Here is a 27,880-nt window from a genome sequence, read left to right as displayed (position 1 = left end):
GCGGAAAAATGATTTCAATGCATATCTCAGCAGGGCGTTGAAAGCAGAAAGTTCCCGGTTCTGAGCTGTTGACGAAAATGTAACGGATACTGCTCGAACTAGACCTAATTCCAAGTTCTTCGAATCGAAAGCTTACATCGAGCTTACGTGAAACAAATATAACTACATCTGGTCCGTTGATGCCACTGAACTTTGCCACTTCTAGCAAACGTTTTCGACCTCTAATTAACACCGACCAGCAAAATTAAGTATAAACCAACAAATCACCGAACCACATGCCACATAGTATGTATTTGGACGTATAATATATAATACTGTAACAGCTGTCAGTAACACAGTCACAAAACGCTCTCACCATGTAGAAGCTGACCCTCCCAACCGCTCCCCAGGCGCGAGGAGCCCTGAGTAGTCCGCCCCGCTCTCCCACGTAGACATAACTGTGCGGACATAGACCTCGAAGTGACCGAGAGACGAGAGCCTGAGACTAAATAGCACAGCTGTGTAAATGTGTGGCGCGCAAATCATGTCAATTTGGTATCCACCTGGGATATGCTCAGATCAAAGAGAAGGTAAGACTTAAAAATATGAATACAGCTGGTGCTGAAAACGGGCTCCATTTAGCCTTTTCTGGGCCTGGCGAGTGGTTGACATTGGCTAATCACATAAAAGGACAAAAGTTCTTACATTTCATGTCAACAGAATGGGCTGTAAATTCACACACAACAGAAACAGACAACCAAACAAATGTTTCTCGCCTCTCGGCACTAAAAACATAAATCACCGCCAATACTATTTTGACAATAAAAACTGACAACGCTCTTAGCCATTGCATTTTCACGTTTGCCGGTTTTAGAAACGATCGCGTCTCAAGATCTTGACTTCATAACAAAACTAACCAACCCATGTCCATCGAAGACGTGTGACCATAGAGTGACCGGAGATGGCTAACAGGCTAACAGACTGAATCTGTGTCAGGCCCAGCCACTGAGCCGATCGACTAGTCGGTCGGTAGATGGCGGTGTACGAGAAGCTTGCCAGTAGAGTACACAACATCTGGCCGCTTTCCGGTCAGTCGGCCTTCCATGGCTGGCATGGACGCACTGGTCACGCCGGCGCGGCACCGGGCGGGTCACAGCCGACCCACAACAATCTGCACTGGTCTGCCGCCCGCTGTAGCCAGCAAAGCGACCCCCTGACAATCCAACTGAGACCGACACCATCTCACGACGACGCAGAGCGCTCGAGGGCGGCCTGAACCGGTGACGAGCTTGATGGCAGTTTGTGCGAGAGACCCCATCAGAACTGGTCCGGGTAGCGGGGACCCGAGTGGCCGGGCCAGGTCTGGTTCGCGGAACAGTAGAACATCTCCTGGCCATGGTTACACTCGGACGAGTAGTCGCTCAGGTGCATAAACGCCTCCACAATACCTGGAACAGACACATACCGGGAAACCGTGATGTCGACCTCCGATGCTAGTTCGTATGGTCTGGATTGCATTATCTGAAGAAAGTTGGCTTAAATATCGAGTTTTTTTTTCCTAATGAAATGACGCCCTTGTGACGATAAGAAATGCCAGGGAAATCTATCGCAAGATGAATGCATTCTAAAGTTAAGGAATACAAAAGTTAAAAACACATTGCAAAACTGCTGACGAGTCCACCCTGACACCCTGTATGAACCGTGAACAGCTAAGGGGCGCCCAGCCCGGCTGTAAGTAGGAGGGAGGTCGGGGTACTGACCGCACACGCCCATCGCGGTGCCAATCACCAGTACCACCAGCGGCACCACGTTGGTGCGGCTGGCCAGCTTCTCCGGCGATAGGCGGATGTAGCAGATGGGCGGCAGCACGAACGCCAGCGGCGTGGCGAACAGCGTGCCCTGGGGATGAGAGGGGCGGGGGATCATCAGCAGAGGGAGGAGAGGGAGGGCGTGAGGCTCATGCAGGAGCCCAGGGCGCATATGGACGAGCAAGGCATGGTGACAGGCTGAGGTTTAGATGTTGAGATCATCATCCGCTCATTCAACCATTCGGGCCAAATTTCGCTAAAAAATCGTGTTAACTCAACACCTGAGTTGCAACTCTGTCTGTGACATCCCACAACTGTCGAACACTTGTCAACACATATGTGTCCCCTCTTGTGGTAAGTACAGCAAACGATGTCACCACAAGTGATACTCAAAAGCAAACATTTTCGTTAGGGATATTTTACTCGCTAACTATTTACTAGAGGAATACTCCCGCCGATACTGAGGCAGACCGGCACCATTATGTACGACACCATCAGTCACCAACAAAACCCAAATTTCCCCACTTAAGCGCACCCTGGTCTAACTGGTGGGACGTTCGGTCATATCACTGATACACTTTATCGTTGAATGCATACACAATCTATCGCTGATTGCAGGATATCTATCCAATATTTAGCATGAGATAGCCTCGGACAGGCTAAGTTTAACTTCGGATATTGAGCCCCTGTGTTCGTTATTCTGACCAGCGAGCGTTCAGAAGCGTTTGGTGTGGTGCCACTCACGTTGATGGCCAGCGCAGCGCCAAGACATTCGACCAGGAGTGAGATGATGCCCACAGAGAAACAGATGATCACAGTCAGCAGCACGTGGCGGGACCACGGGTGCGGCTCGTTCCTGCGAAAAGCAGCGCTCAGTCAGGGAACGTGACATGGGCGGCGGAACGGGCAGGGCACCGGGGCACCGTGCCCCCTTTGATTTTGGCGTTTTTATATTAGCCCTATGGGCGTTGCATGGAAAGGATGGGACCAAAAGTCGGCAATGTCCCCCCCCCCCTAATTGAAGGTGTTCCGCCGCTACTGGAACGTGACCGGGAAATTCTCGTGCGCTGCGTGCGTTGTCATCCTCCCTGTCAAAGCATTTCGGCGATCCCATCTAGTCTATGCTATAGTAATCTTTGGAGCTCTGGTGTAGCAAAAACATGAACAATTCACAGCTGCACACATCAAAAGCAGGCTTGTCGGTTGTCGTGAGCGTCTGAGAGGTAAGAGAAGGTGCATGACTGAGTGATAATGTAGAAGGAACGAGGCTTAGCAATCCGCTCCTTTAGCTGAATATCGTGCTCCGAGGTGATGAGGCTTTATGTTTCAGTGGAAGGATATTTCTGTAGTTAGATAATGTTATTCTTTGTTGTTACAGATCTGTATTGAAGGTTAGTAGGTATCGAGCTCAAGAAGGCAATTTCATCCTTCCAATTCTGAGGTCTAGTTGGCCATTGGTGGACTAACTAATTCGTTTCTTTCACTAATGACCACGGGAAAACCTCTGTTTCCGTTTTCTATTATAGTCTTGTCAGCGGTAACAAACTGTTAATGCTAATTCTAAATAGTTAATCCGTGTTCATAAACGGTATATAGGGCACCAGAACGACTAGCACTTCAGTGTCCAATCATCCCGGGTGGCCAAATGTCATACGTTTCCAGTAATGACAGCCCGTATAAGCTAATGGACGTTTGCGAGTGTCGGATGACACCGGGAGCGTGTAACAGATGTCCTGTCGATCGCTGATTGTTTGTCGTTACACACGCACCATTGCCCTGTGTCGTTTGGTCAGTGGTGCGCGTGTCCAGCCGGGAGCGCTGAGTTACGGCCCGGGCTGTGAGGGCTGTCTGTCACAGACTACCAGGTGGCCTAACATCCATACGTAACTGTCCCAGCGGGCCGACTCTGGCCAGTTTGTTTATGGCTGAATGACACGTGTGCTTGTATTGCATTGCAATGTGGTTCATATGTCTGAATCAAATTGAGCAATCGATATTATCGACATAATGACCTTATCATCTATCAGCAATTGTAATAAATAATTATAATCGACATAGGTGAAAGATAAGCAGGATGAAAGTATGAAGCTCTATTCAAGGTCGAACATTTTACATCGCTTCAAAATGTAAGCGGCAACCACACAATCAAACGAATATGTAATTCAGTTTATATTTACCTGTTCATGTCGGTGATGAAGAATGTGTTTTCGATGACTTCTCTGGTGACAAAGCACTCCATGGGATAGGTGAAGAGAATGGTGATGGTGTACAGAAGCCGCATCACGTTCATCAAGTCGTCGTGCCAGCAGTAGTTCTCGAGCAGATTTCCTGTTGACAAAAAGAAGCTGACGGGATTGTTTATATTTGCACGGTAATATGTAAGTAATATGTTGTGAAAAATGAAAGCATAGTGATATTTATATGTTGATTCGTTAGGTTGAGCATGTATAGGCTATATAGGCATCCTGAATAGAGGCCACCTTTTTCACGACCCTGGGCTCTGCCCGCGACTCCAGCCCTGAACGGCGCTCATTGGCGGCGTATAGCTAACGTCCGTCCCGACGAGATATTTGAATGTTGAAATAATATATTATATAAGATGTTGAAATAAGAGCTGCCATCTGTGATGGATCACGCATGAACTGACGAAAAAATACCGCAGCCGCGGGCTACACAGATGGCTCAGAACTCACCACCGAGGAGGATGAGGATTCCATCGTAACGGACTCTAAAAGGATTATTGATGGATTCCTGGACTGACCGAGCGAGTACGAGTTGAAGAGCACGAAGCCGGAGACGCCGAAGACGGCCGCCACGGCGGCGCAGACGATGATGCTGAAGTGCGAGACGCGCGCCCAGCGCTCCTCGGTGGCCTCATCCAGCGAGCAGTAGATTAGAAACGCATTGTGGTGGCACATGAACACTGCAAACAGACGACAGAGATGGGCCGCTCACACATGTGTCTCAACGGCCCACTCCAAAAACAAACGGCTGGGGCACCGCCGGAAACGGGTCTCCAGTCAGTAACGAGCGGCCCTGTCGGGTATTAATAATTTACTTTGCTTAGCGTCAAAGTATTTGGCAATGACTAAAAGTGCATTAAATCCAACAACGAACATTTCTTGAACACGGCTTATCGTGCACGACGCGAGTAATTACTGATAGTGATAGCGATCTGTGGCAAAATATGGTAAATATGTATGGGCCGCGGCTAGTGCTACACTACATTACATACAGCAACATATGAGATATACCATCGTTGCGTAATGGCAATGCACGGAAGCGGATGTAAACTAAATACGCGTGAAGAGTAATCTAATTGTGCTTACTGAAGGCGAGCACCCCGGCCGCCTGGACGACGCCGCCCTTGCCGAACACCCAGGCATCCTCCGCCACCGGTCTGTCAACACGCAGGCGCACCTGTCAGACATAGCGACGGGCCTGCCCCTCCCGTTCCTGTCATGCAGGGTTGTGCTCGACTCAAAAAATTTGCCGACTCGACTCATCATTCAACTTCAGAATGCCCTGACTCAACTCTGACTCAAACAAGGAGCTGATTTTTTTCCCTTGACTCGACTCATGACTCAAGCCCCTCAATGAAAATATGAGTTGACTCAAACTTGACTCAAATTTGTTGTTGAGTCAAGTGTGTTGACTCAAAATTGACTCAGATAAAAAAGTTGTTGAGCGGGGGGGGGGGGGGGTGAAAAAATCCGGCAGCAGGGCCAGGCCTAAGTTGTTGGGCGGGGGAGAATGAAAAACTTATACTATATATTGTTTCTAGAAAGTTAAGTCAGCTGACTCATGTTCCTAAATGTTTTTGACTCAACTCAATGTCAAAAGTTATTTTACTGACTCAACTCTGACTCAACTCAACACCTTAATATTTTTGTCCGACTCAACTCTGACTCAACTCAACAGCTCAACATTTTATCCGACTCGACTCAAATCTGACTCATTTGAGTCAGAGTTGAGTCAAATTTCTGACTCGACTCATGAGTCAAGCACAACCCTGCTGCCATGTGGCCAGTCTGGGAACACGCAGGCGCGCCTGTCACACATAGCGCCGGGCCTGCCCTCCCTCTCCCTACCCTGCGGCTGGTGAAACGCCGCGCCCGTCCTAGGCGGCTGCTCGGCATGCGGCTACGCCATGTCTAACAGCGGAGCCCAATACACTTCATAAAACTATACGTACAACCACCTTCAATCACCTAAACAATTTGATTTTTCTCATGCTGCCTTTCAGGTCAACGGATGACTGATCGCTAACACGACACCGTTTAAAGTCTAGCATATTGAAGTGTAATGAAAGACAGGAACGCTAGGTGAAGTCGAGAAGTTGCCCACCGTTAGTTTAAAGAATAAATCGGAAAAATACTAATAAAGTTTTAGTCGCATTATGAAATCCAAGACAAACTTCCCCCACTGGGCAGTGGGCACACCTATTCCAATTTAGGGGTGAAGCGACTATAAAAACGACTACTGTGACATAACCACAATACTCACACCTGCTCCCACATGGTGGCGGTCCGGTAGATGAGCGCCACGATCACCGTCAGGATGATGAGGAAGGACAGCAGCGACACCTTGGCCAGCTTGCCGATGTTCTTGTAGAGTGAGAGCGGCAGCGTGATGAGCAGCGTGGAGGCGATGATGATGAACTCTCGCCGCACCACCAGGTTGTCGGCCGGCACGCCCGTCATTCGCAGCAGCACCTTTGTGAAGTTGTCGCCAATGATTATGTTGTAGCTCAGGAGCGCTATGGAACAAAACAGATAACGTTGTTCCAAATGTTGTGTTGAAGAGTCCAATTATGCATGAACATTTACATGCACCAATCCGATTATATCGGATATCCTCAACAACTCTATTGTCTATTTTATAATGCAAACGTCCATAGCTGAGCCAGTAGGACCCCTCCTCCCACGATTGGCCCTTTCAGTTCTGCAAATATCACTTTAGACTATAACAAGAAGGAATAGCCACCGTTTCACACCCATCGCTTTACATGCTTTGTTATAGGACATGACTTGCTTCGAATGGGGATTCATGCCTTTTTCCTCAAGTGTCCTGACATGACACAGCACTGGTCGGCGGATAGTGAATAGGCCACAAACACCTGCAGTATCTACTCGTGTAACTACACGTGGTACCATTTTCCGATCCGTCAGTCCCACGGAGCCGCAGCGGATGCAGCTGAATAACATTTAGTTCCCGGTTGTTGTGACAGCTGCAGGCGACTCGCCGCGCAATCTATTGCTCCTAGCGACACAGAAGAGCATAGCATACGTACATAATCGGCCTCGCCAATTCATGTTTGAGCTACCGACGAACAAACTAAGATAAAATTCGATACGCTCAGGATGTTAAATTGTTGGTAAAAATCAAGCAAGAATGGTTGCTGAGTAACGATTCCTGCACCACCGCGTTTGTCACGTCCAGCCGCGTCGGACGATATGTTATAGGCAACACCAACTTTTGTTTGAAAAGGTCAAAATGGGCTTAACCACAGGTCAACTTCAGACATAGGCCGGTCAGGTCAGAACGATTTTCGAGGGACATCACATAGCACATCCTTCGATACGACAGCGTGGTTTATTGGTATGGACCTTTCCCGGCTCACTAACTCGATTGGGTCGGAAGCTATCGACGAAAAATGCCGATGACCTCAGGCAATCTTAGTCGACTGGTGGACGACTGGATCGACAACGTTGACTGATGTAAAATTTGAGTCTCTCAGATAACCCAAAAAGAAATTATGGAGGTTAAGCTGAGTCAATTTTTATGTAGGCCCATGGAAAATATTTATATTATGGCCCCGAGCAGGTATGACAGGTATACCTGCTACAAGCGGTTGAGTCAATAAAGTGATTTGATTTTCAAAAAAAAAATGATATTTGTTCCTTAGCCATGAAACGCGTGCAATTTTAGACTAATTGTAAATTATGATGCAATCATAGGCAAGCCTTCGGTCGAGCAATTTAAATTTAAAATGAAAAACGAACACAGGTGGATTTGGCTCACCGACAAACGGGTAGGTGAACTGGAGGAAGACGAGCACGTAGTAGCCGGGCGGGCCGAGCGCGCGCATCACCGTGTCCTGGTAGGTGCTGGTGCCGGCCAGGTTACCGGCGCGCACCAGCATCAGGATGGAGGCGTCCGTCATCCAGGCGACCAGCACGAACAGCATCAGGCCCAGGCCGACACCGGCCTGGCGCAGCGCGTACGGCATCCCTGAGGGGGCGCGGCACCGTCAGCACCCACCGCGGGATCGCTCTCAGACGGCTCTCACCTCTGTCGTCAGCTGCTATTATGTCAGAACAGGCTTCTGTTCAGGATTTTTTGTTTGTTCAGAATTGAAGAAAGGCTTACATATGGATAATGCCCATGAGCTATACATATGAACTAACCGAGGATTCCGCTGCCGATTATTGTGTTTATGAAGTTGAAGCTGGCAGATGTCAGCGAGCTCTGCTCTTTTTTCTCTTCATCTTCGGAGGCCTGGGAAATATAAGATAAGTTTGAGATTGTCGTTATGCCCAGCAGACCAGAACACTAGCACACAAAATGGTTGTTAACCTGTGCACCACTGGGGTAGATGGTTCAGGTTATCTTTAATCGGAGCCTATAATAAATGTAGGACTGTTTCAGCAGACCTGAACGATTTGCAGTTTTATACCTATGTCAAAACGGTAAAATGACCATTGCTGACCTGACCAGACATTTACTAAACCAAGATGCTTAAAAGTTTTTGCAACGATCTATGGAAAGCCATTTTTTGTTTTGTTGAATAGCTCAGGGGCGAGGAGCATAAGAGGGAAACTTGGGCAATGGGTGTCTAACACTTGCGGTAGCACATGCAATTATTTCCAGTCAATGTCACCGACAAAACAAAGAGCCAACAGGTGCCGGGTACAGACCTTGCATGTGACCGTTTCTGTTGTGCTGCGAGATCTGAGGTCGTGACAGAGCGGCGCCAGCTGGCAGCCATTCGGTGACGTGCATGACGTGCCTATTTACCGTACCGTGCACAGCCGACAGATTGACCGGCCAGTGAGCAGGGACGAGCGGGGCCCGGGGCCCGCGGCGCCCCGGGAAGACCCGGCACCCACCTGCCTGCTGCCCGTGACCTCGTTCTTGGTGAGCACCAGCCGCTCCTCGGCCATGGTCGTGTGCCCGCACCGGGCGCCGTCAGCCTGTTGAGTGGCGGGCGGGCGGGGTCGGCGCCGCGCCGCGCCGCCACGGTATTGATCACGGTCGGGGACGGGTCGCCGGCGCCGACCCGACTGTGTGCCGGTCCTCGGCACAGCGCACACTGCTCCCAGCCACCGCAGCGGTGTGCCGGAGGGTGCAGCGCCCGCGGCACGCGGCCACCTCCCCTCCCCAGCCACGCACACAGGGCCAGGAGATGCGGAGCGGCCGGCAGCGGTCTGGCAGAGCCGTTCTGTTCACCGCGGAGGGGCCGCACAGCTGCTCAGTGCTCACAATAGTTTTGTTAGGACTTCCTGACGAACTGCGACTGCATGTGGCGTCGTATAGGATACCATCGGACCAGATACAAGCCGACGCTGCACAGCACCGGCCGGCTGGTGCCCGTCTGCGTTATGTCACGTGCCTGGTGCGCTGCCGTCATCCAGAGCCCAAACACAGCGGCGTTGTCGCGCACGTTCGGATCCAATATCCCGTCTCTTGTTCGACTGCCCCTATCACGTCCGTTCCGGGTCTTATCGCACAGCATGGAGCTAAGCACAGCACAGGTTAATGAGGTGCAGTTAATTAGCGTCGGCTATTGCATGCGGCGCTATCCGACTGAGCTCTCAGTCCGGTCCGCCGTACGCGTTCCAGCGCACGCCACTGGCAGAACTTCGCAGGGATGACATTGACTGTTGTGAGGCAGGCGAGACGCATTGAATTCAGGGCCCAGACTAAGCCCTTGACTAAGCATGTTACGAAAACACCATTGCGTAATCAAGGTGACTGGTGGATTGGACGCATTACACATGGGACCAGGCATGGGACGCTGCGCCGCAATACGCCGCGTTGTTGTAAGGTTTTGCGCGTCACAACTTCGACACTGAATAAGCATAAACAGCACGTGCCGCTGTGAACTAAAGTTTTCCATGTTTGTGACTCAAAAAGATGTAGAAACTAGCCTGTTGAGTGTTGACCTCAAGTGCTGTACGAGAAGTGACAAAAAGAATCGGGAATGCCACTGAAACGCTCATGAGTAAAAACCTATCGAAAAAAAAAACAATACGTGCCGCTATGTTTTATGGCATTTCACCGATCATGTGTAGTACATTCGGGAACAGGCTGAACGATAGGGACTCTTTATAGACCGGTTACCTTGGCCTCAACACTGGCAGCAGCCGCCTGTTGCCGGTAGACTGTGCCGCTTGGCTTGAGTGTTAGGCGGCACAGCCTATCCACGCCGTATGAAACCAGTCATGGTCGCCAGATAACTAGAGCGCCTTACGGTCGTTCAGTAACGTTAGCACAGCGGGGGTGGGGGGGTGGGGGGTGGAGGGGAGGGTGTTGGCTCGTTGCAACCTGGTGACCTGGCTCGGCTCGGCTCGGTGGCTGGTGCGGGCCGGAGAGTGCGTGAAACGTGAGCGTGGACTACCGACGAAGGACTGGGCGAGTGCGGTCACTCGTCGCATTGCCTGATTTTGTCGCCCACAATGCGTTTCGACCTTTACTAAGCAGGTTGCCCAGAAGTCCCAGCGAACTTGATTTACTTCACATGTGCATCGCGCATGGTGCAGCGTGTCTTGATTAAGCACATTAGTGAGACAACCCAAAGAGGGTCCGATCACGATGCCACATATGCATGTTATCTATTACATCAAAGGCGGGTCCAGAAAGGCGGTCTCGAACGCTGCAAGGGGGACATACCTAACCTACCCCCGAAAAAAGTTTCTCCACATTCTAAAAACTTCTCTAATCGGATCTCGATGCATTTTGCACTGCTGTGCAGTTTAAAATAATTTTTATTGCAATAATAATTATTAAGTTTTCTTTCTATTCTAGAAAAACGACAAACTTTCACCGACAGCAAGCCAAACCAAACAACCGGGGCGCGGTGAACCTATGAGGTCCCGGTCCGAAGCAGAGTTCACTTGTGTGGCTAAGGCCTAAGACCCTAACATTATTCCACCACTAGCCAGGATGACGTGACTGACAGCTGAACCCACAAACAAAGCAATCGACTTTGCCACCGTACAATCAAATCAACGATGTCTGTTACTCCGAACTCGCGCGCCGTTCAAACATAATGGTCGCACGGTGCCACGGTCGCCAGGTCAAGGGCCGATGCACTAGCGGGCTCATCCAAAGACGCCAAAGAGTAAGGAAAAGGCAAAAAAATCAACGATTATTTATAAGCCGTTTTAACTCAATTGGTCCATGGGTGCCGACTACCCCAAATTACCCATAAACATGTGTCACAGGCTGCGAATATCAGTTTTGATTTTCGGGGATATGTGCCTACCCGGTTGACCTGACCTTGACCCTGACCTATGCTTGACTGACCCGTACATGGGACTGACACTCCTGTAGGCCTTATATGATGGCCATTGTGCACCGTTTTGACAGAGTTTATGACGAGAGGCGCCCATTGCGAAGTCCTGAAGTCCATACTACTGAAAGCCCGATTTCAGGTGTTGACCTGACCTTGACCCGACCTGTGACCTCAAAATTCAACTTAAAAATACTCATCTGAAGCGTCTCGTCGCGTTCTTTCGTTTGCCGCCTCGTGCGTTTCGCTGCGCCTATTGGTTCTCGAGTTATCGGCTGGGGGCGTTTAACGCCCCACCCCCCCAGCAAACGGTGGGTGGCGAAATACCCCAGCAACTGCCGTGTTAAGGGAGGGCACTGCTGAGTGCTGACTTTTGGTCCTATTCTTCCCATGCAACGCCCATAGGGCTAATGTTAAAATGCCAAAATCAAAGGGGGGCACGGACACGGTGCCCCGGTGCCCTTCCCGCTCCGCCGCCTATGAATAGGTAAGATCAGAACAATGTACCAAAATTTGTCGATTTGGGTGGGAAACGACATCCAAATTAAATTCATTTTTCACTCTTACCACCAATATTTAAGAATAATTGTCCACTCCCAACCAAGAAAACTTAGGATTATTTACCAGGAGCAGTTGTGTGGATGCCAGGTTTAGCATCAAACATTCTACACCCTAGAATAAAATACATGTTTTTGTTGTTTCTCACTCCTTTTAGATCTCATCGAATCAGCAGTTTTCTACCTCCCCCCCATTTTGGTGGGTATTTTTCCCCTCTGACACCCATGACAAAACTCAATTTTGGGACACTGGATCAGAATGCCGATCATAATGAGGACGCCAGTGGGTAGGAGGGCAGCGATTAACAGGCTTACATAGGCGCGCCCTCCAATCGCAAAGGGGGGGGGGGCATGACCCAGTGCCCCCCTCCCCTGCCTACCACTACGCCCCTGGGCACCGTGCCCCCTTGATTTGGGCATGTTAGCATTAGCCCTATGGGCGTTGCATGGAAAGAATGGGACCAAAAGTTGGCAGTGCCCCGGGCCCCCTCTTAATTGAAGGTGTTCCGCCGCTACTGGCCCCTTCGTACAATGCTTCAATCGTTGCATCGTTGCAGCCCGGAAGCCTCATCTCGTGGCAGCTGGAACCATAGGCGGCGGAACGAAGGGGGCACCGGGGCACTGCGGTGCCCCGGTGTGTGTTCCGCCGCCACTGCACTGGCTGGGACATGGAAGTAAAATTACTCATGATGTGGCTAGCCCACTGAACTCTATGCTCATAGGCCAGCCCAACCGTTTTTGTTAGCTTGGTTGGTCACGCTACCTAGTGAACCATCGGAAATCCATAGTTGAGGGTCTAGCCGCCAGAGAGCGCTGCTCTACCTCTGTTTGTTGTGCGCGGCCGGTGGTGGCGCCAGGGCCGCGCTGTAAAAAAGACGCGTTACTTCGGCTCACTGAACTCTATAATGCTACAGGGTCTTTCATAATGAATGTTACTTTTGAACATTTAGTTAGGAGATCTTAATTTATCACTTCCGCGTGAATTTTATATGCGTATTGTTGCAAATTGATTAAGGTTTTGTTCCAAAAAATAAAAAAAATCACAACGCCAATTTTCCTTCACGCAAAAGCAGAGTATGTCGACACCACCAAAACGCATTACGGATTACGGTCGACGGACAAGTCTTCATCCATTGGCTCTCCCCTGGGTCAACACTGAACGGAGTGGCTTACCTCAGGCTGCTCAAGGAATGCTTCTGCCTCAGGTCAGGGACAAGGTTCAAAGAGACGGCCTATGGTTCCAGCAGGATGGTGCCACAGTGCACACCACGGCAGCTGTTGCGCCAGTGGCTGATCGAAGATTTCGAAGAGCGCGTTATCAGCCGCCTCACCGAGCGACCATGGCCACCACGGAGTCCTGACCTCTCCCCGCTGGACTACTGGTTTTGGGGAGTCGCATTGGCAGATCTGAGAAAAAAAAACCCTCCTGCAGCCATCCACTGCGAACCACAGTGGAGAGGTTTGCTGGAGGCCTGGACCCAGACGTTGTGGGGCGCGGGGTGCGACACCTTCGTCAGAGGGCCGAAACGTGTGCCTTAATTAAAGGCGATCAGTGGAAAATTCCTGAGAAGCATTAAAATGAAAGTTGTGTGTGCAAAAACGCTAATCTGTTTCTGTTTCATGTGATGGTACATATTACATGAGGAACATATATGTCCTGAGAAATAGCTCTTTCAAAAGTAACATTCATTATGAAAGACCCTGTATGTTTTAGGGGGGTTACGGACAAAAGTACGTATCGCTAAAGTACGTAAGCCAAAAGTACGTAAGCAAAAGTACGTAGGATTAAAGTACGTATCGCAGAAGTACGTACAGTATAAAGTACGTATGGACAAAAGTACGTCAGGGACAAAAGTACGTATCGCAGAAGTACGTACAATATAAAGTACGTATGGACAAAAGTACGTCAAGGACAAAAGTACGTATCGCAGAAGTACGTACAGTATAAAGTACGTATGGACAAAAGTACGTCAGGGACAAAAGTACGCATCGCAGAAGTACGTACTGTATAAAGTACGTATGGACAAAAGTACGTCAGGGACAAAAGTACGTATCGCAGAAGTACGTAGCAAAGTACGTAAAAAGGTATAAAGTACGTATGGACAAAAGTACGTCACGGACAAAAGTACGTATAGCTAATGTACGTAGGGTAAAAAGTACGTATGGACAAAAGTACGTCACGGACAAAAGTACGTATCGCAGAAGTACGTAGCGTAAAAAGTACGTATTGACAAAACTGTACGTCACGTACAAAAGCATACGTATAGCAAATGTACGTAGGGTATACCTAAAGTAGGGTAGCCTTGGGCAAGACGCCCCAGATAATTTATTTTGCTACATAGGTACCTACTTTTGTCTCACATCACCTGGAAGGCCAAATTTGTGCTCAATGTGTTCTTTGGACATTTTACTTTAAATTCCATCCCTCAAATCCATTCACTTATGATCGGACTCCCAGCTAGGAAGTGCTTTGTGAAGCAACTGCAAATGGGGCATTTTGCCCCAACCGTTTGGCATCGCTTTTGTTTGCGTAGCTCTCTTATTTACGGAGTTAGACAGGGGGGCGAAAAACGCCCCTCCCCGGGCCGCGGTGGTTGGAATTACCAGAAGAGAGGATTTTTCCCAGAACCCTGCCAGTTCCGAGAAGCATCGGTGAGGCGTTTTACCTCGGCGGGGCGACTTGCCCCGGTCTACCCTACGTGTGGACAAAAGTACGTCACGGACAAAAGTACGTATAGCAAATGTACGTAGGGTATTAAGTACGTACCCCACCCTTGGGTTAAGTTGATTAATGTGTAATATCTTTCTTATTCTTTATTTAATGAGCATTTGTTACAAGGCATAGCAAAATTTCTCGATGAGTAAATAGTGGGCGAAATGGACAAAGCTATATTATTTGGTATATGAATTTATCATGAGTTCCCTTATAGTATGGCAACAGAGCAGCAAGAAAAAGTGGCTCAACTTACACTACTATACCCTACTTCTAGCATACGTATTACGTACTTTATACACTACGTACTTTGGCATACGAACCGTACGTACTTTTGGCAACGTACTTTTTACACTACGTACTTTTGCATACGAACTTTTGCGTACGAACATTTGCGTACGTACTTTTGGTATACGTACTTTATACACTACGCACTTTTGCATACGTACTTTTGCGTACGAACATTTGCGTAGGTACGTACTTTTGGCATACGTACTTTATAAACTACGTACTTTTGCATACGAACTTTTGCGTACGAACATTTGCGTACGTACTTTTGTCATACGTACATTTTACACTACGTACTTTTGCATACGTACTTTTGCGTACGAACATTTGCGTACGTACTTTTGACATACGTACTTTATGCACTACGTACTTTTTCATACGTACTTTTGCGTACGGACATTTGCGTACGTACTTTTGACATACGTACTTTATGCACTACGTTCTTTTGCATACGTACTTTTGCGTACGAACATTTGCGTACGTACTTTTGGCATACGAACTTTATCACCTACGTATATTTGCGTACGAACATTTGCATACGTACTTTTGTCCTACGTACTTTAGCGATACGTACTTTAGTCCTAAAATCGTTTTAGGGCCTTGTATAATGCTATGTTTTCTCGAAGTCGAGTAGGACCAGAAACAGAAACTTTAAAAAAATATTAGTTGAGTGATGAACAATCGGAATAATAATTCATTTATAATAATAATTCATTCCATGAACATTTTAAACCCAGTTTAGGAAAATTGCTACAAAGTGAGTGCATGTAAGTAAAGTAATGCAAGGCCGTATATTAGTCCAAGAATATAGAATATAGAAGTAATGTTGAGTGCATTTTGTACACGAAAAATTAAACTTCCCTTTTCTTATCCCTGATTGGCGCTTGGATTGGCCAATAGTGTTTTTGTATACCTTGGGCCAATCCAAGGCGGCCATTTGTAAGCGGGCAGCAGAGCAACAAGAGGCCCTGAACAGCTCTCGGTCACTTGTGCAGCACGTTGAATGTGTGAGACGAGACGAATACGATCCCGAAAGATTGGTGAGAGCTGGGTGAGAGCGGTAAGGTGGTGAGAGGAGATGGGTGGGTGTTTAGATATATTTATCGCATTGGGCTTATCTACTGCTTTTCGAAAAAGAGTAGGTAATTGGTAGGGAAAGTCAAAAGGCTGGAAACATGTTTGCTTCAATGTTCAATTTTCAAATTCAGTTTATGGGTCTATTCAAGGCTCCAGCATCTGCCCCAAACTTCCTCTAATCTTCTGAAATCTGAAATTGTTCCTGTCAATCCCTTGCCCCTCAAGCATTCAACATCTCACCAGTCACCATGGCACCACCATTCTCCTCCTCGCTGGTCCCAAATGATGGTTTTGTTGAGGTGGCCAACATTAATTGTTGTGTGTTATAACTGTGGCTACAAGTGTGAATTGTTTATAAATGGCATGGTATTAGTAGAGCAGACGTCGCATGAGGGTTTCCAACCGAGGAGAGGTGCTATACACACACTGAGATATTATTTCTAACAAAACCTAAACAAACCTAACCTAACCTAACCTAACCTACAACCTACAAACCTACAACCTGCAAACTACAATCTACAAACCTACAAACCTACAAACCTAGCCTACAACCTACAAACCTACAGCGCCTCTCCTCAGTTGGAAAACCTTTGTGTGACGTGATGTCTGTCTGCTCCACTAATTGAGTGACCTGGAAATGTAAGTAGGGATTGAGTAAAGTAAGGTAGTTGATCATATCAACAATTTTCTAAGTTGATATGTGGTTTGTGACAATATGATCAATGATGTGGTTTTTATTCAATTTTCAGCCTTTTGGAGAGATCAAACCAGGGCAGTTTTGAATAATAACTTATGATTTTTCTGTCAGCCATTGATATGAATTATCACAATTCAAAATAAAAATATTGGTGCCCCACAACTTGTCTGTGCTATAGCCTGAGCCTGCCAGGGGCAAACAGATCCTCTCAAAAAGTTCCTATGAGGGCTTGTCAATAGCTCTCCTGGACTCTCTTCCAAACTGCTCCCCACTTTTATAGGACTAGCCATGGAAAGAGTCCCCTTGTCCACACTTCACTTCATCCATAATTCTAAATCTAAGTCTAGCAATTATGAATTGAATCTGGAAAATTTGGCTGCTAAAGTAAGACATGTCTGTAAAGCTAGCCAAGCTGGATGCAGTTCAAGCTGGTCACAGCTGACTGGCCAGTGTTCACAGGTGCTTCCACCAAAACTTGCTCCCTCTTATCACTGGTCAACCTCATATGTTCTCTCTTTTGACATCTTGTAGACAAGCTATTGATTTTTTAATTGGAAATTCTCTTGCAGACTTTTGGAATATGGCTCTGTCCTTGTGAATCCTTCCCATCAAAAGGTTCGGACTAAATTTATAAAAAAAATATCTGGTTAGATTTTAAAATGATAAATGATATGTGTGTTTTGTGGCTAAATAAAAGAATCAGCACCCCTCCCCTATAGCTGAAGCGACTCAAATATCATTGCCCTGTTCATTTAAACATACTAGACAGCATTAAAATTTGCGGGATGTTTCATGGAAAAGTCGAAACATTAAGCTGCTCGAGTTGTTGCATCTTCATTGCTTCTTGTTGGCCCATGCATATTGCATTTGTTGCTACTTTGGCACCAGTTTACCTTATGATTCTGGCCTGCATGTAAATGACAATATTGCTGGCAATAGGAATATTTAGGACTGTTGCCAGTAATTTCTAATTAGGATTTTTTCCTAGGATGAGGTCTCTAAGTGTGACCAATGACCGGATTTAGTAGGAGACCTTTGAGAGGGTTCCTACCACTTTTGCATTGCAGGAAAGATACCTATAAGTTTATAACCTAAGAAGCTAAATTTAGAAGTTTTAGAAATTAGTGGTTTAGAAGATAATGGAAGGTGTTTGAAAGAGCACGCCAGTCACTGCTGCTGTCATGTTGGGTTCCAGAGTGCTCTGACTCCATCTGAGCAGCTATTCAACGGGTAGCTGTCTGGCCAATGATCTTTGGCACACCGTGATCTGAGCAAGAATGGCCTCTGCTGCGGGACGGAGGAAGCGCTCCCGGGACTCGAGCGGCCCGAGTGAGCCGGCCATGCGACCCTCGGTAAGGACACGCGGGACCCGGCCGTCTAGAATCTGGGGTTCCAAAATCCAATGTACAGTGTTCACTCATCTTACCCTTGTCAGAGCGCTGAACTTTTGATTTTCTACAGTTAATGCATAGAGCTTTGTGAACAGGACGTGTTGGTCGGTATGAGATGCAACGAATGGTACCAAATTTTAGGGTTCCATTCAGGTGAACTGTCGACCTCATAAGTCAGTGAGTCCACAGTTGCTTGGGTAGTAGACCACCCACCACTTGCTTAGGTTTTTGGTCTGGAGGTAGGCTTGGGAGGCTAAACGCCCCAGCCGATAAGTTATTAACCAATTGTCGTAGTGGTATACAATGTGGGCTTTTTTCACTGTCGATAAGTCGTCACCGACTACACTGGCGCTTCAGTTTGCATCTTTGCCACGGCCATGGCGTCTGTTAGCTAGGCTAGAATAATGATCAGTGGCCCATGAGTCCCGATTGTTTACTTTTGTCGGCTGAATCCCGGTGGTGTGGCGGGCAGAGTACCCCTGTTGGCCGATATTGTACCCAGGCGCTCCGTCCAGTGGGCGGCGGGGTACACGGCAGCAGCGCTGCGGAGTTCAGATGACCGGGGCGCGTGCCGGTAGTTGTGTGACGTGTCCGTGAGCATGCAGTGAAGGTGGGACGGTCGACGATGGTTACCTGGGTGTGTCGACCGTATGATAACAATCCGGGACGGTGGATGGCCGTCCATCGTTCGGTGTCAGTGGAGCAAACTGGCCGGCCCCATAACCACTGCGTGTCCACTTCGGCATTTAGTTTGACTTTTAGTAGTTCGCAGGCGACCCGGAGCATGTAGGTTCATCAGTTTGATAGGTTTGTTGCAACTTGGGTTGACTGTTTGGTTTCCAAGACAAAACAGAAATATGTCTGACATTAGCTCGCATATCATGTGGCGTTCCAGAGTTTCGATCTTTTGTTATTCAAATTTGACGTCGCTTACATAATGTCCACAACGTCTTTCTTCTGTAAACAATCCTACGTGATCTACGTAGAAGAGCTTGCTTTACATTATGAAGAGCGGAGCAGTCGTTGAGGTAACATCTCTGCCTTTGGAAATTTAGGGATGATTGAGGTATGGGCTCATACGTGTCCGTTTTCTATCTGGCTGCTCGTCGAGAAACTGTGGTCTCTTTGTGGCGCCACCTGCGCCGCTCACCACTGAAGCTCTCCGGCACCTAGTTGGTAGTGCCCAGGTGCCGCTCTTGCAGTTTTGTTGGCCAAGCTGCTGCACCCATCATGGTTAGCCAAGGCTCGTGCTGGATACCATTGACGGTTATTGTCACACGCTACTTGAGATATGTAGCGTTAGTTCTGCTAGCGTGTTCTTTTTTAGGTCGTATTTCGAGCATTCTTTAGAATGGTGTGAACTGTGAACGCTGTTTGACGGCATAGTTCTGGTAATGTCTGCAGGCATTGCACTGCCACTTGGATCAAACACTATTTCCAATGGACGAAGTGCTCACTGGAACTCTCACGCTGATCCAAGAGTGCAGGGATCGACAAAGTCATGTACCCTGTCCAGAAATCGACCAGGAACGGTTGGCTCTAAAGGCAAGGAACTTGCCCCTAGACCAGAATGCGCCCGTCATTGCACTGGTGACGGCTGCGGCACGAGTCCCGCTGTCCCAGTGGGGTTGTATTTCCGGTGCTTCCGACGTTGCCTCTGGTTTTCGTAACCTCAAACACTTTCGGCAGTTGCCCCGTGACGTGCGTCGGCCATCACGAAGTTTTTTTTACGCGCTGCAAAGCGCACTCCTTGCTATGGGCGTATGCCTATAGATCAGAGGCCAGAGCAAAGCAGCTGTAGATGCATGCATATTCTGTAGACAGGCTACATTCCGCTATAAGTAAAGTAATCTTGACATCTCGCTGCCGGTATGGCTGATCTGACTGCGCGGAGGAGCTGACTATCAGTCGGCCAGCGGAGGTGCACGGAGGGCTGGGGGTCGAGCGGACGCACCTGTGGAGTGCCGCTGAGGGTCGGTCGGTCGCCAATCGCCGCGCCGCCCGCTCAGTCGGCGTCCGAACGCAGCGGCGGCGGCACGCACCGACGCGCACGCACTCAGCTGCGTGGCTCCACGCGGCAGTGAGGATGAGCGCTCTGAGACGGTACAGCAGCGCGACCGGCACGCCGGTGAGTCATACCGCCGGTCTGAATCAGTGGATAGTTCAGCGGTGAGATTGGACTGGCGTGAACTGAGTCAAGAGAGACAGACACAGGTGTGTGCTGCGATCTGAACATAGGCCAGGCAGTGGTATAAGCAGAGGCCAAATAGTGGTGTAATCATAGGTCAGACAGTGGTGTGATCATAGGTCAGACGGTGTGGGCGGAATTCTGACTAAGGATGTTAGCCGAAGTCTCACAGTTTTGTAAGTAGAGGTCAATCAGTGGTGTGAGCAGAGGTCAGACGGTGGTGTGAGCAGATCCCAAATACTGTGGGCAGAGGTCAAACAGTGGTGTGAGCGGAGGCCAAATATTGTGAGCAAGGGTCAGACAGTGTGAACAGAGGTTAGACGGTGGTATGAGCAGAGGTCAGACAGCGCTGTGAGTAGAGGTCAGATGTTGTCAGCACAGGTCAGATGATGTAAGCAGAAGTCGGACAGTGGTGTAAGCAGAGGTCAGATGTGAGCATAGGTCAGAGGATGTGAGCAGAGGTAAGATATTTCAATCATAGATCAGGTGTTAGCAGAGGTAAGATATATGAGCAGCGGTCAGATAGCGTTATGAGCAGAGCTCAGATGTTGTCAAGACGGGTCAGCTGATGTACAGGGTGTCTCAAAAGTTCGTTCACACATTTCCCATGCCCATAAAGCATATAAGAACCGGCCAAAAATCTAAGGTTTTGGTGTCTGTGTGCACACTAGACAAATATGCATGCTTTGACAACTGATTCGGAAGGTTGGAAATCAAACTATTTGCTGTATCTCCAAAAATATTTGTCCATACCGATTTTCGTCGCTCCGTCAGCTGCCGGAGGCTGATAAAAGGTTACCAGCTTTCAAGCTCTTGTAGGGGAATCCCCTGCAGTTTCTGCGTCGGACTTAGGTTTGACGAGCTCCCCGGCAACATCCGCTTCTCCCTGAAAGCCGTCAGCTTGCATCGACACCATCCGTGAGTATTTTGTAGGTCTTCTCTGGCGCTAACGCCTTCATGAATGACTGGCGCCGACCTCCTAAGCACAATTTTCCTTTTCAAAACAACCCCATTCCTGAACAAATTGGAAGTTCCAGGGGCAAATTTTTCGCAGCATATCGTAGAAGAATGTGTCGGCCATTTGTTTCTTAGACACGTTGTGCAAATTTTGCAAATCCCAAACGCTCATCATTCCCCATGACAAGATCTTCACTGGGTTGCGGAGTGTTTTCCTCAGGAGAGGTTCTGCTTGGTAAACGGCCAAAACCTGTCCATCGTGCGGTTTTGTCGGGATTTTGTGTCTAAAAGAAAGCTATTCGCTCCAGATCTGCCTCTTGAAACTTCGTAAGATAAAAATTTACATTAAGACACTTTTGGAGGGTCAGTTGTCCTTGGCATTGACGATTTTCGTGTTATTTTCCCCCAAAATTTAGCGTTATAGATATAATAAACAATTTAAAATGATACTTTGTCTTTATTTTACGATGACCTGCAATTTTTGAAACTGGGTAACCTCTGTCTGTGAGCTTCTTGTCAGTTTTCAATAGTTATGACTTCATTTTAAGCTGCTTTCCGGAGCACGAGTCTGCTGTCGTACGAGGGTCGTTCAAAACGTTGTTAGTCTCGCATGGTTTTGTCCTTCAAAAATTTTAGCCACCGTTTTTATTAGATGATCATCATGTTGTACTCATCCTCGCCGACAGTTTGCCATGGGTCATTTCTGACTTAACCATTCCCATTACTCCTGAAATAGAGAGTTTCTCAGCCGACCCGATTTTGCGACCTCTATTTTCATGCTTGACCCATGGTCAGAGATGAACCCTTTTTGTGAGCTCATGAAGGGTCGAATGCGCTTGAAAACAATGAGACTGCTTGAGGAAGGTTGTTACGAATGCCCATGCAAAAGTTCGACGGTTAATTAATTGTTGATTCAGAATTATTGACAAAAAAGCATGGCCGGTACCTGTGAACGAACTTTTGAGACACCCTGTAAGCAGAGGCCATGCAGTAGTTTAAGCATGATCAGACAGTGGTGGCGTGAGACACCATATCTACATCACTGGCATCCATGAGAGATGCTTCGCAATAGCGACATGTAGCCTGTGGCTGACTCTCAGCTAATATCAGCCGATGAGTTCATTGACCACAAATGTGGCCAATATTGCACAAAGGCACCCACTGCCCTTGTCCGCCTCCCCCGACCCGAGTGGCCATCTGTGGGCCCCGCTGTGGTCGGCCACCTCTGCCCCCACGGTCGACGCTCCCCACCGTCGGTCAGGGTCCACCCAAGGCCGGACGGGGGTCGCAGGGGCCACACCGGCCGGGCCCAAGGTCCCCTCCGCCACGGGACGAGTGTGTTATCAATCTGGCGCCATCACGTGGTGTGGGGCGGACAGTGTGTCACGCGACAGTGGTGAGGGGGCGGGGCGCCGGCTCAGCTGTTCAATGACCTCACTTTTAGCCTGATCTTTTATCCTTTATGATTATTTCTCTACCACACATATAACATTTTACAGTATATTCACAGTATTTTATCACAGGCTAGGAGGAAGCGGGAAAGGCGAAGCGTGTTTTTTTTTTCATTGTGTTTACGTAGTGTAAACTTTGTGCATTTTTATGCGCACATTTTGCAAGTATAAAGCCAATTGCTTGGGAAATCTGACAAGATTTGAGATCGGGCCTTCTCTGTAGCCACGCCATTTCTTAGCGAGAGTTTATCGCTAACCGGTAGCTTCCGAAACTCTTACGTTTCATCCACACCACACAGCCACCACTGCCAACCCAAACAGCAGCGTGCAGTGCGCCCGACGCGGGTGAGAGATGTTTGGAAACATTGCGCTGCAATAGTGTGGCGTCGGCAGTTAAACGGCCCAACTTCTGCGAGCTGGGCACTGAGGTTGGCTAGGAAATGACAAGGAGAAGTCAAAGTACGAGTAGCAGAGATGAGTGTTGGCTGCTATCGTAGGTATCGACTGAAGTGCTCTAATCGGCACACAACGCTGCGGTGATTACAGTCGTTTTGACTGATGAACACTGCGACCCGCCGCCTCCGTCACAGCTACCGTAATCAGGATTGATGGTTGAGTGTGGAGGGGGGGGGGGTGAGGGGGTGCCCTTTATGTCCAAAGAGACAAACGGCAAACCATCTCGCATTGTCTCCGATATTTTAACAGGACTTTCGAAACTACTTTCTTCTTGTTTGATATTTTTAGCCTTTGTGCTATTTTACACATAAAACATATCACTTGGTGTAGCATTCCTTTTCAGATTGAACTGCTCCTGATAACCCATATTTTAACTTGTGGGTCTCTTTGACACTGCATTTTTGCTGGTATGCTTGCTCTCCCGCGCTGTAGCCCATGCTGGATCGTATCTCGTCACGCCGGGTGCTGTGGGCGGCTCATCGCTCAGCTGACCACCCCCTTCCCTCCCCCTCCCCTTTCCGTCGGCAGAGTCTGCGCTCCGAGGCGCCGTTCAGTGATGAGCCGGACGCCGACTATGCGCGCGCCATGTGCGACTACACTCAGAAGATCACACTGGAGATGGCGAGGGCAGGCACCGGTGAGTAGTGGAAGATACCGGGGCGTGGCTGGCCCGCCAGGCGATACGCAACGCGTCAGACCGCACACATAGCTTGCTATTCACATATTTTAGGTCCTGCTGGTACACTACACCTATCCGTTAAATCCCGGATAGTGACTTTCATACACGATTCGGTCACGTCTGGCTGGAACAGACTTTTTGATTGTGTTGCTTCTTAATATTCGCATTAATACACCTACTCCAGCATACCTAATAAACATTCATATGTATGTTACATATATAGCTGAACGACACTTGTTCGGCCTTTCGTGCGGACCGTTTATCTGAAGTGTCACTGACTCCAGTAAAGTGTACGAGCCCGCCGACCGTCTCGAACTTTGCTCCCCGCCTGAAGTGCCCCGTCCCCCGCCTGTGTTCGATACAGCGCCCCGGCCGGTTCGGGTGTACGCCGACGGCATTTATGACGTGTTCCACATGGGCCATGCGCGACAACTGAAACAGGCCAAGAATGCGTTCCCCAATGTGTACCTGCTGGTGGGAGGTGAGTGACAGGGTTCGGGGAGGGTCCGGACCTAGCGGCAACCAGAACGTCATCATCACGCGGGGACATATAAAGATCAATATACGTTTCTCACAATCAGTGATGGTCGCTAATTCTTTAGTAAGTTGGGGATGGAATCAATAAGAATCAACACTAAAACCAATGAAAATAAGAATTGCGACAACACAAAGGGAAAATAAATTGACGCTTCGTCGTACTACAACAGACTCGGTTTGGTTTCTAACGCTAAAGCCGTTCGACGTCGCCTTCTCTATTCGCCAATCTGCTCTGCCCTCGTATCCCATCCCCCTCCCTGTCCATCCCCCTATGACGCCCTCCCTGCCCTTCAGTGTGCAGTGACGCCTCGACACACGCACGGAAGGGTAAGACGGTGATGAACGACACGGAGCGGTACGAGTCGGTGCGCCACTGTCGTTACGTGGACGAACTGGTGCGGGACGCGCCCTGGGAGGTGGACGACGCCTTCCTCGCCAAACACAAGGTCGGTGGCAGGTCGTAGCCGCTCCCCGTCCCGCTGACTGGCACCTGCGTTAGGAGCTGCAGCGATACCTCGGCGCTGTCCTCTTTTTGCACCGTCCTCTGCTTATTGCCTTTTCATTATGGACTTTGTTACGCATTATTTTTTATCTGCTCGTACATTCAATGAATTGTTTGAACTAGTTGGCGATGTCGCCATAAGTCATAACAGTTAGTTAAAGCCCCACGCAGATTTGTTTGTCGATTATCTCCGAGCCATCTGAGCGGGTCGTTCAGGACCGTGACACCCGCGTGTAACCGTCCTTACGCTCCGCACTTTTCCGACAGATCGACTTCATCGCGCACGACGACTACCCGTACACGACTGGCTCGGGGGTAGACGTGTACGCCCGACTGAAGGAGCGAGGTAACTGCGCGGCGCCGGCCGGACGGCTGAAATGACAGACAACACTTGTAACGTGCATTGCCACACTTTGCACACTCGTGCCAGCTGCGTGGCGCCCTCTGCGTGGATATCAATATGTACGAGCTCCCGTGCGAAAGTGTGCTTGCGTTCTTGTTTCGTCCTCCCTCGAATGTGTCATTGTGCATCTTACTGTCACTTTGCCGCTCTGTGTCCTGTATTGTCCGCGTCATTGTGCATCCGACTGCCCCTGTGCCATCCATTGCCGGCTGTGCCATCATGCATCCTTTTGTCTATCGTCTGTCCGCTCCTGTGTCGCCCTGTCTTCCGTGCCATCTCATCTCCATCACTGATCACACCGTGCTCTCCACGCCCTCTCCGTTTCCAGGCATGTTCGTGGCCACGCAGCGAACGGACGGCGTCTCCACGTCTGATATCGTCTCCCGCATCGTCAAAGACTACGATGTCTATGTGCGACGCAACCTGCAGCGCGGCTACTCGGCCAAGGAGCTCAACGTCTCGTTTATCAACGTACGTGCCGTGCAGCCGATGATATCTGTCATGTGTTTTGTTGACACTCATGACAGCTAAAAACACATATTGCTTGAGAGGTGTAACAAAAACTGCACTTAAAATAGCTCAAGTGGCTGATTCCAGTTCCACTGTTATAAAAATCCTGTTATAGATGCAGATATTCGCACAGATTTTAATAGTAGCCTCCCCTTTCCCGTAATTACGTAAGCGTGACGTAAAAGTAGTTATTTGCGTGCAACTCATTATACTTTGTGGTTGCTGCTGTATTTTGCACAACTTTGATCTACGTGGATCTTGAGGCGTTTGCAAGACATGAAGGACTTATGAACGTGAGTCAGCTCGCTGTATGACTACTACACTCTGGTGTGACTGTTCAAACGCCGACCCCGCAGGAAAAGAAATTCCGCATCCAGAACAAGATGGACGAGCTGAAGGACCGCGGCAAGAAGGCGATCGCCGACATATCGGACAAGCGGAACGAATTCCTGCAGAAGTGGGAGGACCGCAGCCGGGAGTTCATCGACACCTTCCTCATGATGTTCGGCAGGGACGGGCGCTTGGTGAGTCTAACGGGGGGTTGAGTTTATTTATCCCATGGTGGCCGGTAGATGGACGCGGGTCAGCAGACCTAACACGTCCTGCCAGCGCGGGGTCAGCCTGGCACTAGCTGGAATGATTGCTCGGAGTCTGATCGGATGCATGAGTTCCCTTTTTGTAATTTTCTATTGCTGATGTTCAAGGGGTTGCCATTTAGGCTTGCTGAGCTCGTCTAGCAGTCACAGCGGATTGGGAGTCCTACGTAGGAACTGCTCGGTTTTCCGGGGGCCGACAACTGAAGTGCAACGTCCTCCCTGGACCCCCCAGCTGGGTAGGGACACCCATTAGACCTGCCAGTGGCATGGGACGCCCCTCTTCCGCAGCACTGTCTGCTAGCGCCGAGTCTGACCCCCCGACCCGCCCGTCGTCCGCAGAATAAGATGATTACCGACTCGAAGACGATGGTGCGCTCGGCGCTGTCTCCACCCTCCTCACCGACGCCCTCTTCGTCCAGTGAGGCCGACGGACTGAACAGGTGAGCAGTCAGCAGTGCCGAACCCTTCCCACTAACACAGCCCACCAGCGGGGGTCACTGGAGCAGCCACGTGAGCACGAACGCTTCCGCTCACCGTATCCATGCCGATCTACTGAAACGTTATTCGCTGTGAAAATGTTCAGTCACGCCCTTTCAGTTGCTGTACCCCTGTTCCAAGTAAAACCGACTGATGGGACCGCCAGACGCCTCTGGGCGGTGTAACATGTCCGTACTGCGTGTCTCCTCCCACACCTCCCGAGTCCCGAGCTGACTGGCGCCTCCTCCCCCTCCGGCAGTCCGCCGTCCAAGGTGCGGCGGCTCCGCTCAGAGGACGACAGCGCTCCCGGCGCCGCCGCCGCCGCAGGAGACTACTCAGATGACGACGAGCAGGACGCGTCACTGGGAGTGCAGTAGTACCGCCGAGCGCCGGCCGGGGACAGAGTCTCCGCTGGCGGTCACACATCGCGCACAGTAGCCGGCCGGGCTGGGTCGACCCCGGCACAGCCGGCAGCGTAGAGCCAATGCGACGCACTGCGAAACGAATGGTGTGTATTCCTACATTTTATCTTGGTACGTGAACAGTGCCGCGGGTTTTTAGCTTTGTCGATCATTTGGAGTGTTTGCTGGCAAAGGTGATTGGCGGTCCTGTGATGGCCCTCTGTTTTGGCCGTGGCCGAACGCCGCTGCCATTATGGTGCTAGACTGTTGCGATATGTGAGAAGACCAAATTATAGGATAGTGTTTATTCCGCACTGCTTCGAATGTAACCTGTGGTGATGGTGCCGAGTTCTCTGGTGCTGCACAACGCACAGCACTGTGCGCTGAGGGAATAGGAAGCATAATGACAGCCTATGAAGTATGAACCACTATGCTTGCATTCAGCAAGTCTCGCGGTTGTGACTGCTATACACTAACTAAATGTGTTGAAAGACTTCTACTCGCATGTTCGCAAATTTTCACCAGCTAGTGCTAATCCCATGATTATTTATTGCCTTTTGCCAGTAGCCCTCTTGGACAGTTGTACAAGATATAGCAATTAGCCAGGCCAGAATGACGTCAGACCAAAATACACGTTTACAATGAAAAAGGTGTGCTGCATCCTCCTAGGATCTGTCCGTGACCCTCATGAATAAG

General features: G+C 49.2%; 2 protein-coding genes across 11 annotated transcripts; one reads left to right on the top strand and one right to left on the bottom strand.

Annotated features, from left to right (window-relative positions):
• Positions 1-272: 272 nt before the first annotated feature.
• LOC122368137 (putative sodium-coupled neutral amino acid transporter 11) lies at positions 273-9,852 on the bottom strand. Its single transcript, XM_043341808.1, has 10 exons — positions 8,900-9,852; positions 8,198-8,288; positions 7,812-8,021; positions 6,294-6,546; positions 5,117-5,187; positions 4,549-4,710; positions 3,965-4,115; positions 2,532-2,643; positions 1,740-1,878; positions 273-1,427 (listed from the first exon to the last, which is right to left on the bottom strand). The coding sequence occupies exons 1-10, from the start codon at positions 8,951-8,953 to the stop codon at positions 1,297-1,299; spliced, it is 1,374 nt and encodes a 457-aa protein (XP_043197743.1). The 5' UTR covers positions 8,954-9,852; the 3' UTR covers positions 273-1,296.
• A 5,604-nt stretch (positions 9,853-15,456) lies between these two features.
• LOC122368087 (choline-phosphate cytidylyltransferase B-like) lies at positions 15,457-27,833 on the top strand. 10 transcript variants are annotated; one of them, XM_043341773.1, is made up of 10 exons: positions 15,457-15,629; positions 17,832-17,988; positions 23,608-23,716; positions 24,123-24,239; positions 24,590-24,741; positions 25,065-25,143; positions 25,529-25,671; positions 26,067-26,234; positions 26,646-26,746; positions 27,043-27,833. In XM_043341773.1, the coding sequence occupies exons 2-10, from the start codon at positions 17,914-17,916 to the stop codon at positions 27,158-27,160; spliced, it is 1,062 nt and encodes a 353-aa protein (XP_043197708.1). In that variant the 5' UTR covers positions 15,457-15,629; positions 17,832-17,913; the 3' UTR covers positions 27,161-27,833. The 10 variants fall into 10 exon arrangements, with proteins under 10 accessions (XP_043197708.1, XP_043197691.1, XP_043197668.1 ...); XM_043341756.1 differs by having other exon boundaries at positions 15,479-15,902; XM_043341733.1 differs by lacking the exon at positions 15,457-15,629 and adding an exon at positions 15,799-15,913.
• The last annotated feature ends 47 nt before the right edge of the window (positions 27,834-27,880 follow it).

The sequence above is a fragment of the Amphibalanus amphitrite genome, unplaced genomic scaffold (assembly GCF_019059575.1).
Source record: "Amphibalanus amphitrite isolate SeventyFive unplaced genomic scaffold, NRLGWU_Aamphi_draft 000031F_arrow, whole genome shotgun sequence".
In the NCBI taxonomy this organism is placed as follows: Eukaryota; Metazoa; Arthropoda; class Thecostraca; order Balanomorpha; family Balanidae; genus Amphibalanus; species Amphibalanus amphitrite.
Note: the sequence above shows the minus strand (reverse complement) of the source record. Positions and strands in the feature narration are given on the sequence as shown.